The sequence below is a fragment of the Fundulus heteroclitus genome, chromosome 24, assembly GCF_011125445.2.
Source record: "Fundulus heteroclitus isolate FHET01 chromosome 24, MU-UCD_Fhet_4.1, whole genome shotgun sequence".
Lineage (NCBI taxonomy): Eukaryota > Metazoa > Chordata > Actinopteri > Cyprinodontiformes > Fundulidae > Fundulus > Fundulus heteroclitus.
Window position 1 is genome coordinate 6,362,389 of NC_046384.1, and position 14,235 is coordinate 6,376,623.

At 38.0% G+C, this 14,235-nt stretch overlaps 1 protein-coding gene across 4 annotated transcripts; it reads left to right on the forward strand.

Moving 5' to 3' along the window:
* Positions 1 to 4,833: 4,833 nt before the first annotated feature.
* On the forward strand, positions 4,834 to 9,667 carry LOC105923456 (insulin-like growth factor-binding protein complex acid labile subunit). Of its 4 annotated transcripts, XM_036128015.1 has the most exons (3): positions 4,861 to 4,947; positions 6,216 to 6,279; positions 8,413 to 9,667. In XM_036128015.1, the coding sequence occupies exon 3, from the start codon at positions 8,429 to 8,431 to the stop codon at positions 9,494 to 9,496; it is 1,068 nt and encodes a 355-aa protein (XP_035983908.1). In that variant the 5' UTR covers positions 4,861 to 4,947; positions 6,216 to 6,279; positions 8,413 to 8,428; the 3' UTR covers positions 9,497 to 9,667. The 4 variants fall into 4 exon arrangements, with proteins under 4 accessions (XP_021170470.2, XP_035983908.1, XP_035983909.1 ...); XM_021314795.2 differs by lacking the exon at positions 6,216 to 6,279 and having other exon boundaries at positions 4,834 to 4,947; XM_036128016.1 differs by lacking the exon at positions 6,216 to 6,279 and having other exon boundaries at positions 4,875 to 4,964.
* Positions 9,668 to 14,235: the final 4,568 nt, after the last annotated feature.

Here is a 14,235-nt window from a genome sequence, read left to right on the forward strand (position 1 = left end):
AATAATAGTGCAACAGTAAGACGGTAAAATTACATTAATAATTGAATAATCTCTTTTAAACCCTGAGTTTCGGTTCTCAAATGCCAAAATAGTGCAACTTTCATGAACTTATATAACATGTATAATACTTGTCGGTAGAGAGAAGGCTGCGTTCAAGTGACTTCCAACATCATAATGGTATCGGTGCCTATTTGTTGGTACTCGCTGATACTGATACCACCATTTTAGTGCTGGATCAGGGCCCCGTCCGATACTGGTATCGGTATCCGTGCAACACTACTATATATATACACATATATACACATATATATACACACATTGTAGGCTAGAATGCAAAAGGAAGGGAAACTTTTATTCTATTGAACTTTTTGACCATTATTTTCTATCAACGATATACATCTATCGATTGATATATATCATTATTGAATTATCGTCCAGCCCAAGTATAAAGTTGGATTTCTAAAAAAAAAAAAACGCAAAAAAACAACAACTTATAGGACAACAAAGAAAAACTGCGGTATTTAATTGATAATAGCAGGAAGACTCTCACTAGCTCCATCACCTCTCCCCAGGGAGAGGTAACCAAAGCAGCTCCCAGGGTCCCTCTCCCTGCGTCGCCATGATTCAGGTCGAATCAGATGAAACGGTGAAACCGAGCCCCTGCAGACACCTGATACCTGTGAGAGGAACCGGTACGGGAGCTGAGTGAGCCGCCTCAGGAGGTCTCCTCTGCATGACCCAGGCAGACAGCGAGGATAAAGCAGAGGACCCCAACAAGGAGACAGCGACAGGGATTAACCACAGGTCGCCCCCTGTTGGTCAGTGAAAGCACTGCCGTTAAACGTGCAGCTAACGTTTTCCCACAGAATAACCGCCTCAGTGAGGTGAATCCCTTTTCGGAGTATCGCCTCTACTGGGTCAGATCCAGAAGAGCGTCTGGAAGACCTTAACGTACCGCTGGATTCATCCAGAGGCGGGGAAGTGCTGGATGCTTTCGGAGTTACCCGGGGAGAGAATCAACAATCCCGCCTCGGTCTCTGTTGGGCTAAAGGGTTTCTTCTTTGTAGCGACAAGGCCGTGGTGGAAGGAGAACTGTCTGCAGAACTCATCGTTCTACTGGAGACCTTCGTTAGGCCTTGAACCCCAGAAGGTGTTTGGTTTAGTGTCAATAGCAACGTGTTTGGGCGTATCAGGATCCATTACACTGCAAAAAGGGAACTCAAAATAAGTAAAATTTTCTTGAATTTTTTTGTATTTTTCCTTAATTTGAGCAGGTGAATAAGACTATTTGCCAATGGAATAAGATATTTGCACTTAAAATAAGAACAAATCATCTCCATCGTCTTATTTCAAGTGCAGAATATCTGATTATCTTATTTTAGGGATAAAAATACTCATTCCATTGGCAAAAAGTGTTATTCAGCTGTTCAAATCAAGGAAAATATACTAATTTCAAGAATACTTTACTTAATTTAAGTTCCCTTTTTGCAGTGTAGTCTCCTTGGACCATAAGGCAAGGCAAGGCAAAGCAAATTTATTTATATAGCACAATTCAGTACAGAGACAATGCAAAGTGCTTTACATGATTAAAATATAGGAAAATAAAACAGAATAAAAGCAAGTAGGGATAGTGTAGAAACAAAAAAAGAACATTTGAAAACAGTAAAACGTTTTAACTTGAACATTCAAAGGCAATTTTAAACAAATGTGTTTTTAATCTCGATTTAAAGGAACTCAGGCTTTCAGCACTTTTACAGTTTCCTGGAAGTTTGTTCCAGATCAGTGGAGCATAGGAACTAAATGCTGCTTCTCCGTGTTTGGTTCGTGTTCTACCATCCCTGTGGTTTGATATTGTTGACACACTGCAAAAACAGACTAAACTAAACTAAAAATAAGTTAAAATTAGTGTACTTGTACTTTATTTGAGTAGGTAAATAAGATTATCTGCCAGTGGAATAAGATTTTTGCACTTAAAGTAGGAAGAATTCATCTCCATCAACTTATTTCAAGTGCATTATATCTAATTATCTTATTTTAAGGGTCAAAATACTCATTCCATTGGCAGAGTATCTCATTTACCTGCTCAAATCGAGAACAAATACACTCATTTCAAGAAAATTGTACTTATTTTTAGTTCTGTTTTTGCAGTGCACTTAGTTACAAACAGAGGACCTGTTGGTTAAGAAGGAAGTATTTATGGCTTGGTTGTCTTTTAAGGCTCTTGAAGCAGCTGGCAGGCGCCAAGTGTCCAGAAGGATGGGTTCTTCTGTGTTTGCCGAAGCAGAAACATGGATTTGGGGAGTCATTGATTGAGATTATTGAGAATGACCCATGATTGGGTTCAAGGAAGGCTTTTTAAACCAGTTGATGGCTCGGAGAAGGTGAGCAGGCTTGTATTGTAGGGAGAGGGGTGCAGAACCAGGATGGTTATAGCGCTGATCTATGGAAAGATTGCTTAGAAGGATCTCCCTAACCTGCTCTCATGTCCTCAGTATTGTACATCTCATCCTGCACTATGTGTGGATCAGAACTGCCCAAAGTTTGGTTGGCTCCTTATCTACCAATCACCTCTTATTCCTCACGTTTCAGTAGACGTTGCATGTCTGAGTTCTTATTAACAAGCATTTTAACAGCAAAGAAACCTTAATGCTAGATGTTTTATCTTTTCTTCTCACTCAAATGCTTTTTACATCCATGCCTCAATTCTTTTTTTTTTTTTCCTCTTTACTCATTGCAGTGACCTTCTGGCCTCTTTACTGCTTCTAATGTCCGGGGATTAAGGAGCTGCAGCTTAAATCTCCTCCCATCTTCTAAGCCAGAAGTGTCAGGAAAAAGGCCCGAGAGTAGCTTTCTGTATCGTCCGCTAAGCCGAGGCTCTTTAGATCATGACAGCGTTCTGCAGCAGATGTGATGCAACGTGTGTGTGGGAAAAGATTTTCAGTTTAACCAAGTTCATATCCAAATCGGACCGTGTTGTTTTGGTGTTTAGGCTATAGGAAATGTTAGCTAAATGTTCAAAAGCATCAGCAATACTGTCTTTTTTCTCAGCTGTCGTCTACAACTTCCAGTCCAGTGGATGAGCTTTTCATAGAGAAGAGACTGCATTCTTTAAAGGCAATTACATATTTTATAGTTGGACTTTGCTCTAAAGATGTTACACTCCTAACTTCTACTTTTAAAAAAAATAGAGATTGAATAGAATACAGTCACTAAATCTCTAGGTATTTTGAGAAGGATTAGAAATTTTGTTCACAATAAAGTGATGTTAGCTTTATATTATTCATTAATCCATACCTGTCATACTGTAATATTGTTTGGGCAAGTACATTTCCTAGTTATCTTAAAAAAATACTACTATTACAAAAAGCTTTTGTTCGCTTAGCAACGTTTTCTAAAGTTGATGCAGCTAGTGCTCCTCTTTTTTCCAAATTACAGCTGTTGAATATTTTTGAAATTAATATTTATCAAACATGTACCTTTGTTTTTATGATAAAACAAGGTCAGTCTCCTGGTAGTTTCAAGAATTATTTTGTTAAGAACTGCCAAGTGCATTCTTATAATACTAGACAAGCTTTGTCTTTTCATTTACCGTTAAGTATTAAAACTCAAGTGCGATTTTCTTTTCGGCATCGTGGTGCAAAATTATGGAATGAATATGGAAAATATTTGTAATCTTCAGAAATAAATGGTAGAAAGTCTTTGAAAAAAATACTGCTATCCCAAAAAGACAGTGATGTATGATTTTACAAATATTGACTCCCTGAAATCTGAAAGCTAAAATGTAAAAATAATGTTACTGTACATGTCTATTCTGTTTTCTCTTTTGAATGAAAGGACTTTCATAATGAGAGCTGCCTGATGTTTTGTTGGTTTAGGGGTGTGGCCTTTGGTATAAGCCCTAAGGGGTTTCTGTCACACGCCATCACATTTTTTTTATTTTATTCTATTGATGTATTCTGAGTTTCTATTTTGATCTGTGAAAATAAATAAATAAATAAAAAATAGAAATATCCATTATTGTCCCACAGTGGGGAAATTCAGGTGTACCAACACCAAAGTGAAAGGCAAATGGATGGAAAAGGAAAACGTATAAAAACAAAATAGGAGAAATGAGTATGGACACATTTGTAAAGTAAGAGATTTAATAATGTAAGGTTATTAAAAATGGCAAATTTTAGATTACAATAATTGTGTAACTTTGACTCTCAAAGACCTCAAGTGTCCCCAGTGGCTCGGCTGAGTTGTGGCGTACCTCAGGGATGAGTTCTCGGCTCCTTTTCTTTTCTAAATTCACAGTCTGACTTTAAACCTTTATGATTCAGAACGTTATAATTTATACGCAATTGATAGCTGGCTGCAGATGCTGATTGATGAAACTTAAATAAGCTATCAAATCCAACATAGAGAGGCCCAGGAATTCAACAGCGTATAAACATGCATTTGACAGCTTTAACATACGTAGCTAGTGGAAACATATATTGATGTATGTAATAAAGTTTTTATACCTTTCTGGAGATACTTATTTAAGTAATTTGTCTCTGATGTACACAAATATTTTGATAAAACGTGGAACTTGACCTCTCTTTAAATCACAAACTTCTCTGCTCTGGACCTCTCCGTGTTTGAACATATAAATAATCTTGAAAATAAATAAAGCAGGATGTAAACACGTCTGTCGGTCCAGAGCTCTTAATTCTCATCTCCTATGTCCTAGTTTGCCTTCAATCTCTTAAAGCTTCGCCTCTCCTAACCCCCTCCCACCCCATAACACGCGGCGGCCGCAGGCTGGTGAATAATTGACAAGCTCTCCCTCCTCTTTTCCATCCATCCCTCTGCCATTGTCGTGTCGCTCGTCAGGTTCTCCGGGCCGTGAAAAGCTGCCCTCCCCCGCTCCCATCATGTCCAGTTTTCACCTGATGCTCGCTGGATGGTGACGACTGTCAGCAGGTAGGGAGCAGCTGCTGGTAAGACCTGATAATTGCCTCTTTTTTTTTTCAGGGGGAACAAAGGAGGGAAAACATACAGAGAAACGACAGAAACTCTGGTTCTTTCTAATGCTTTACCTTTTAATTGTTGAAGATCTTTGGTTTCTGGGTGTGAAGTCTGTAAGAACTACGTCTAAATTAGTCAAGCACGTTTCTTTTAGTCATTCTTCTGACTTTTCTACAACCAGTTTTCTAATTTCAAGAAAACTTTACCAAAGTAGAAAAAGAATCTACACAGAAAAATTAATTATGTTTGTGTCGTCTGTGTTCCTACACTGCAAAAACGGATCTATAAACAAGTGAAATGTTCTTAAAGTTAGTGTATTTGTCCTTTATATGAGCAGGTAAATAAGATTATTTGTCAATGGAAAGAGTATTTTGACCCCTAAAATAAGATAATTAGACATCCTGCACTTGAAATAAGATGGAGATGAGTTGTTCCTATTTAAAGTGTAAAAGTCTTATTCCATTGGCAGATCATCTTATTTATTTGCTAAAATCAAGGACAAATACACTCATTTTAAGAACATTTTACTTATTTTAAGTTCTGTTTTTGCAGTGTAGTCTTTGTCGTTGATTTAGTCCTGTATAATTGTTAGGTTTCTATCATAATTGTGAATTGTATTTTGCCTCATAATTCAGTCAAAGCTGGGACTGAACTAAGGCTCACGCTGAAGGATTAAATGGTTCAGGTTGATCTACGCTCTAAAGGAGACAAACGAAAGAATCAACACACCTAAAGTCAGAAGATACTGGACTGTTTTACTCAGTTTCCATTTGAATGAAGTCAAAGAGTTAACATCTTTACGTCCTCTGGTTAAAAAAGGACTTTGGTCAGTCATTCAGATGTTCTTAAACTGCAGCTGAAGGACAACACTGCGAGCTGAACCCTGATCATGCACCAGTTTTTCCAGTTCCCACCATAAATGTGTCCGTGGGTCGATACGCTTAAGTTTGAGAGATCTTTGCTCAGTTTATTGATGGATTATCATTATAAGAAATGACATTATCGTCTGCAAACTTGCATACTTTTGATCCTAATATACTCTCTTGCAATCACCAGCTGAAAGAGCTATGTGTGTTTTGATCGGGTGGTTATTGCATATACTTTATTTAGACAACAAAAAAACGCAGCAGAATCTCTTTGAACAATCCATTTTCAGACCTGGACTGTAGTTTTCCTTTTTTACAACCTCAAAACTTGGATCGGACTCACTACGAACCAACCAGGCATCTTCTGCCGCCCTCAATGAGGAGGAAAACCTGGAATCTGACATGATGCTGAGTCTGAGGGGTAAAGATAGACAGAGGAACTCTGGTAGTAGCAGATTGTGAGATTTAAAGGGATTCTCAGATTTCACCCTCTAAGTGGGGAACATTGGAAAATGCCTGAAGGGATTTACGGGGGAAGCCTTGATCTCTAAACCCTGACGAGTGACTGCATCAAAAACCATCAACCATCAACTGCTGGTTGAGCCACAATGACAACAGTTTACTTTGGGAAACCTTTATCAAGCTCTACAACCGCAACGTCACACTTCACTGTGCAGAGTAGAGGTCTCTCTTTGCCTTTTCCAGAGATGGGAGGAACTGCCGTACAAATCTGGTTTCTATTCCAGATCATTGTCGGGCTCGAGCTGAATTGAACGCTGCATCTTTTCCACATCTATACAACTCTTACCAGAACAGAAACCACATTCAGAACACATCCAAGAGGCATGGCTGATGACCAGAAATGGCACTACAGTAAGGAAATGGTACACTGCAAAAAGGGAACTAAAAATAAGTAAAATGTTCTTAAAATAAGTGTATTTGTCCTTGATTTGGCCAGGTAAATAAGATGATCTGCCAATGGAATGAGATTTTTGCACTTAAAATAGGAACAATTCATCTCCATCGTCTTATTTCAAGTGCAGAATATCTAATTATCTCATTTTAGGGGTAAAAATACTCATCCTACTGGCAGATGATCTTATTTACCTGCTCAAATCTAGGAAAAAACACTAATTTTAAGAACATTTTACTTATTTTTAGATCTGTTTTTGCAGTGAAGTAAGCAGGATTTTCTTCAAATTAGTGCACATATCCTTGATTTGAGCCGATAAATAGGAATATCTGCCAATCGAATGAGTATTTTGACCCCTAAAATAAAATAATTAGACAAACTGCACTGCAAAAATGGAACTAAAAGTAAGTAAAGTTTTCTTGAAATTAGTATATTTTCCTTGATTTGAGCAGGTAAATAAGACTATTTGTCAATGGAATAAGATTTTTGGACTTAAAATAAGGAACAACTCATCTCCATTGTCTTATTTCAAGTGCAGGATGTCTAATTATCTTATTTTAGGGGTGAAAATACTCACTCCATTGGCAAATAGTCTTATTTAGCTGCTCAAATCAAAGAAAATACACTAATTTCCAGAAAATTTTACTTACCTTTAGTTCCCGTTTTGCAGTGTACACTTGAAAGAAGATGATGGAGATGAGTTGTTCCTATTTTAAGTGCAAAAATCTTATTCCACTGGTAGATCGTTTAAACTTGCCTCCTCAAATCAAGAGGACATACCCTTATTTCAAGAAAGTTTCACTTTTAGTTCCCGTTTTGCAGTGTGCTGTGGGTCGCCGGAGGAGAGGCTTTCAGCAGCAATGGCACCAAACAACTACTGGATGCTTTCAGGTGTTGGTTTCTCAATGTTGGAGCAGCTTTGAATGTTGGTGGAAGGAACTGAATCCTTGCAAAGCAAGAGAAACGTGACTCAAACCCCTACAACGCAACATTTTAGATGGCCTACAAGGACTGAAAAGCATAACTTGAAGCTTGTTAGATATGCACTGCAAAAACTGATCTAAAAATAAGTAAAATGTTCTTAAACTTAGTGTATTTGTCCTTGATTTGAGCAGGTAAATAATATTATCTGCCAATAGAATGAGTATTTTGACCCCTAAAATAAGAAAAATAGACATCCTGCACTTGAAATAAGATGATGGAGATGAATTGTTCCTATTTTAAGTGCAAAAATCTTGTTCCATTGGCAGATCATATTATTTAGTTGCTCAAATCAAGGACAAATACACAAATGTTAAGAACATTTTACTTATTTAAGTTCCGTTTTTGCAGTGTGGGGTTATACATGAACCACAAACAAAGTAATCTTTGTCCTGACCTAAGGGGTGGACCTGTTTCTGTTGAATTTACATGTTATCTAAGCCATTACAAGGCCTTTGTTAGGCAGTAGTATAAAGCTTGGTACTCCACATTACTCCAGACTTTTTGAATAGAGGAAGCGAAACGTCTTCAACTACGGAAAACAAGTCCAGTTGCTTTGTTTTTTTACTTTTATTTAAAGTAATCTTAAAGTACCAAAATGGAGTTAGGTCTCTAACTGGTTCCCTTTTCAGTCCTGAACTTGGGTTTCTGTCGTTCCAGCGTTCTCTCCGGAGTCATGAAGCAGCTGGCGTTCGTCCTCCTGCTGGTCACGCAGTCGTCCTGCAGGTCCCCGGCGAAGACGTGCCAGCCGGGCTGCGACTGCCGCGGGGCGCTGAAGTTCGCCGTCTGCCAGGGCGCCGGCCTCGCCCTGCTGCCCGTCAGAGCGCCGGCCTCCACCGAGCTCCTCGACCTGTCCCACAACCTCATCTCCGTCGTGCCCCGGCGCGGCTTCGCCGGCACCCGCAAGCTGAGGGTGCTGCTGCTGCAGAGCAACAACATCAGCCGGGTGGAGGACGGCGGCTTCGCCCAGCTGGAGTTCCTGCAGAAGCTGGACCTGAGCTGGAACCGCGTCGCCGCCCTGGCTGAGGGCTTCTCCCTGGGCCTGGCCTCCCTGCGGGAGCTGCAGCTGTCCCACAACCGGCTCACCAGCCTGGACGCTCGCAGCTTCCTCCACCTGGACGGCCTGCAGAGGCTGAACCTGTCCGACAACGGCGTGCGGACCGTCCAGGCGAGGTCGTTCGCCTCCATGAGCGGCCTGCGGCAGCTCCACCTGCAGCGCAACCGGCTGACGTCCCTGCGGAGCGGCGCCTTCACCATGCTGCGCTCCCTGGAGCTCCTGGACCTCTCTGGGAACCGGCTCCAGGAGATGGAGCCGGCCGTGTTCAGCCCCCTCGCCAGCGTCACCCTGCTCAACCTGGCCGACAACCGCTTCTCCACCGTCTGCTTCAAGACCCTCCTGAGCGTCCGCACCCACGGCACCCACGTCCTGCTGCGGGGAAACCCCTGGAACTGCGACTGCGAGCTGCAGAGGGTGTTCCGGAAGCTGCGCAGCGTCCAGCGCCTCTTCCTGGACGACTACCTCAACCTGACGTGCTCGGAGCCGGCGGTCCTGCGCGCCCACCGGCTGACGGAGGTGGACAGCGAGCTGTGCATCGCCGAGACGGTGACGGTGCTGGTGATCACCGTCACCGTGCTGATCACCGTGCTGGCCGCCATGCTGATGGGCGAGAGGAAGAAGAAGAGGAGGAGGAAGGGGCTGCACTGGACGCAGCAGAGGGAGTTCTCCGACGACTCGGACTTCTGAGACGCCGTCGGATCGTTGCTGGGTGTTCAGACGGTTTTTAATCGCCTGAATGTGTTGCTTTAGTCAGACGGCGACTCTCTAAGTTTGTTTTTTTTTTTGGCATTTTGTTCTGACTACACACCAAATTACAGGAAAACGACGCAGCGTGAATTGCGTTTGCACTTCTCTGCTTTTGTACACTGCAAAATAGGAACTCAAGGTGAGTAACATTTTCTTGAAATTTGTGTATTTATTCCTGATTTGAGCAGCTAAATAGGACTATTTGCCAATAGAATAAGATATTTGCACTTAAAATAAGAACAATTCATCTCCATCATCTTATTTCAAGTGCAGTTTATCTAATTATCTTATTTCAGGGGTGAAAATAGTCATTCCATTGGCAAATAGTCTTATTTAGCTGCTCAAATCAAGGGAAAATACATTCATTTCAAGAAAATTTTACTTGAGTTCCTTTTTTGCAGTGTACATGGTGCAAAAACAGAACTACAAATAAGTCAATTTTTTTTTGGAAATTAGTGCATTTGTCCTTGATTTGAGCAGCTAAATAAGGTTATCTGCCAATGAAATGAGTATTTTTACCCCTAAACTAAGATAATTAGATATAATACAACTGAAATATGATGATATAGATGAGTTCACTGCAAAAAGGGATCTGAAAATAAGTAAACTGTTGTTAAAATTTGTGCTTTTGTCCTTGAACTACAAATAAGTCAATATTTTTTGGAAATTAGTGCATTTATCCTTGATTTGAGCAAGTAAATAAGATTATCTGTCAATGAAATTAGTATTTTGACCCCTAAAATAAGATAATTAAATATCCTGCACTTGAAATAAGATGATAGAGATGAATTGTTCTACACTGCAAAAAGAGAACTAAAAATAAGTCAAATTTCCTTAAAATGAGCGTATCTGTCCTTGATTTGAGCAGCTAAAAAAGATGATCTGCCAATGGAATGAGATTTTTGCACTTAAAATAGGAACAACTCATCTCCATCGTCGTATTTTAAGTGCAGTACATCTAATTATCTTATTTTAGGGGTCACAATACTAATTTCATTGGCAAATAATTTTATTTACCTGCTCAGATCAAGGACAAAAACACACATTTTAAGAACATTTTAGCTATTTTTAGATCTGTTTTTGCAGTGTAGCGCCTCCCTTCTCCGCTTACACGGTGCAAAAACGGAACTACAAATAAGTCAAACTTTCTGGAAATTAGTGCATTTATCCTTGATTTGAGCTGGTAAATAAGATTATCTGCCAATGATGGAATGAGCATTTTTACCCCTAAACTAAGATAATTAGATATAATACACCTGAAATAAGATGATATAGATGAGTTCACTGCAAAAAGGGATCTAAAAATAAGTAAAATGTTCTTAAAATTTGTGCTTTTGTCCTTGATTTGAGCAGGTAAATGAGATGATCTGCAAATTAAATTAGTATTTTGACCCCTAAAGTAAGATAATTAAATATTCTGCACTTAAAATAAGATGATGGGAGATGAGTTGTTCCACACTGCAAAAAGAGAACTAAAAATAAGTAAAATTTTCTTAAAATTAATGTATTTCTCATTGATTTGAGCAGATAAATAAGATTATCTGCCAGTGGAATGACATTTTTGCACTTAATATACACTGCAAAAATAGAACTTAAAATGAGAAAATATTTCATGAAATGAGAGTATTTTTCTTTGATTTGAGCAGGTAAATAAGATTGTTTGCCAATGGAATGAGTAATTTTACCCCTAAAATAAGATAATTAGATATACTGCACTTGAAATAAGATGATGGAGATGAATTGTTCCTATTTTAAGTGTAAAAAAACAAATTCCACTGGCAGATAATCTTATTTATCTGCTCATATCGAGGACAAATACACTAATTTCAAGAAAAAATGTACTTACTTTTAGTTTCGTTTTTGAAGTGCAGTCTTCACGGGAGCAAAATCAGAAAGTAAAACTGTTCTTCTCTGCGTAAAAGCTCCCGCTCTGTCAGGATGCCTCTAAACATCAGCTGCTCAGTTTTTACCACAGATTCTCAATTGGATTTAGGCCCTTACTTTGACTAGGCCAGGTGTTAGCAACCTTTACAACCCGAGGAGCCATTTTTGCCTTTGGTCCAGCTAATAAGAATTTGTTTAAGCCAAAAAGGCTAAGTGAGCGTCCAAAACCTAATTACCAGTTTTTACACTATGCACTACAAGAAACATGTTTAGATTTTTAAATAAAAGAGAAAAAACTATTTTATAAGCTTATTAAATAAAGAAAAGCATTGGATTCTTACATACACTGCAAAAAGGGAACTAAAAGTAAGTAAAAAAATTTCTAGAAAGGATTGTATTTGTCCTTGATTTGAGCAGATCTCCAAGTGAAAATAGATTTTTGCACTTATAATAGGATAATATAAGATAAGATAAGATGGTCTTTATTGATCTCACAATGGAGAAATTCACTCGTCACATCTGCTCATACAAGAAGGTGCAGAGTAGGGAAGGTGCATTCAGTTATATACAGTGAATCTTCATATATACAATGGATCAAAAGAATACCAAAAAAAATACAAAAAAGGAAATAGGAACGTAAATGTCTCATTTACATTCTTAGTGGTCTATATATATATATAAACATATCTATATATATATATATATATATATAGACCACTAAGAATGTAAATGAGACATTCCATCTAATTTCAAGTTCACACATCTAATTATCTCATTTTAGGGTAAATTTTAGGGTAAAAGTACATATTCCTTTGGTGGATAATCTTATTTACCTGCTAAGCTTGAAGACAATTGCACTAATTTGAAGAAAATATGATCTACTTTTTGTTCCCTTTTTGCAGTGTAAGAGAATAAAAACATTTTCTTTAATGGAACATTCAAGTTTTTTTTTCATAGAAACAACGCCAAAAAACGCATGTAATATCAACCAGAAGCCCAAAACAAAATTTACCCTACAAAAAACTATTCCTTACATTACTGGACAGCATTCATTTATTAGCTGTAGATTTTAAAACGTTCACCTCTAACAGGTTTTAGCTCCACGTTTCAGGAGGATGAGCTTTGTTTGTGATTTGCATGTAGGCCTGAACATAGAGATTATAAACGTAGACGCCTGATTGGGCAGATTCTGCATATACTGCTGATGCGTCAGAGCGTCCGCCATGTTGAATGTGGCAATTCTGCAGTTACTCAGTCACTTAAACAGTATCATAGGGACTTTAATCTCTGAATATACTTTATATTCGTAATATTTTTTTGTTGTAATATTACACGTTTATTTTCGTATCTCTTTGGCTTCATTCTCCTGACTTTATTCTTGTAAATAATAAAAATAATTATAAGAATCTAACCTGGCCCTATTACTCCAGGACTAAGATAGTTCTGCAAACTGTGACTATTCTGTAAATGTTCCTCTTAATTCTCATAATATGAACTTTTTCTCATAATATTAACACTTTTGTCTTTTTTTTACTTTATTCTCCTATGACTTTTTTCTCGTATTAGTAATTTTATCTCTTTAATACTTTAAAGATTAATACTTTAATTAATACTCCCCCAAAAAGTCTGTTGCTAATCTGTCTATACCAGATCTTAAAAGGTTCACACAGTTTTATGAAATAACGAAGACCACAATGTTTAGATTTAACCAATTAACTTTAATATTCATGACACATACACACATCTCTCTCTCTCTCTCTCTCTCTCTCTCTAAGTACTCTACTCTATCTCTCTCTCTCGATCTCTCTCTACTCTCTTCTCTATCTCTCTCTATTATAATATATATATATATATATATATTATAGGTATCTAATATATATATATATATATAATTATATATATATTTATATATATATATGTATATATATAGATATATTTATATTATATATCTATATTTACAATACTTAAAAATCTATATATGGACATTTATATCTAAAAACGTAGATCAATAGCTCTCTGTTCAGCATCAATTTATCTATCTATCTATCTATCTATCTATATATATATATATATATATATCTATATATATATATATATATATATATATATAATTATTATTATTATTTTTTTTTTTTATTTTTTTTTTTTACAAATATATAAGCTTATATATAAGCTTCCAGGTGTCTGCAGCTCCTCCAGGTTTCATTTAGGGGCATCATCAACGTAACAGGTGGCGAATACACACGCCACACACAAGGTTTCCAGGATGCCAAAGAAAAACGTAGAGGTTTGTGGTTTTAACACGACCAAATCTGGAAAACCTTTTAAGGAGCCGTACTCAGGAGGCCCTTCATGGCAGCAGTGGTTTCTGGCTCCCCCTGCAGACGCACAGGACTCTTGGGACCCATCTGACGTCATGACGTTCTTTTCTTTGAAGCCGCTGGGTGTGGTTTGTAAATTTTTCTGGCAGTTATTACGTCCTCCAGGGACGTTTCCTTTTCAGAGAAATCAGGAATGATCACGGACCGGTTTCCACTCCCTTTGCGTCGACCGTCATTCGCAAACGTCATCTGCAGGAGAAGATGCACAAAACCCTCCATAATAAGTTTATTTTAACATACACATTTTACACATATATTTTTGACAAGCTCATTCTCAGAAGTAACAAAAGAAGAAAAAAAAAGCAACAGGAAAAAAAACCTGTAAAGATTTAATCAAACTGAATTTTGTGTTGTGTTGCTTTTCAGTGAAACCCATTTATCATATTTTTTGCAATGATGAAAATTAAAAAAAAG

Coding starts and splice junctions, on each gene's coding strand:
- LOC105923456 (XM_021314795.2), top strand. CDS start 4,928: ATGGTGACGACTGTCAGCAG. Junction 4,948..8,412: donor ATGGTGACGACTGTCAGCAG/GTAGGGAGCAGC, acceptor CTGTCGTTCCAG/CGTTCTCTCCGGAGTCATGA.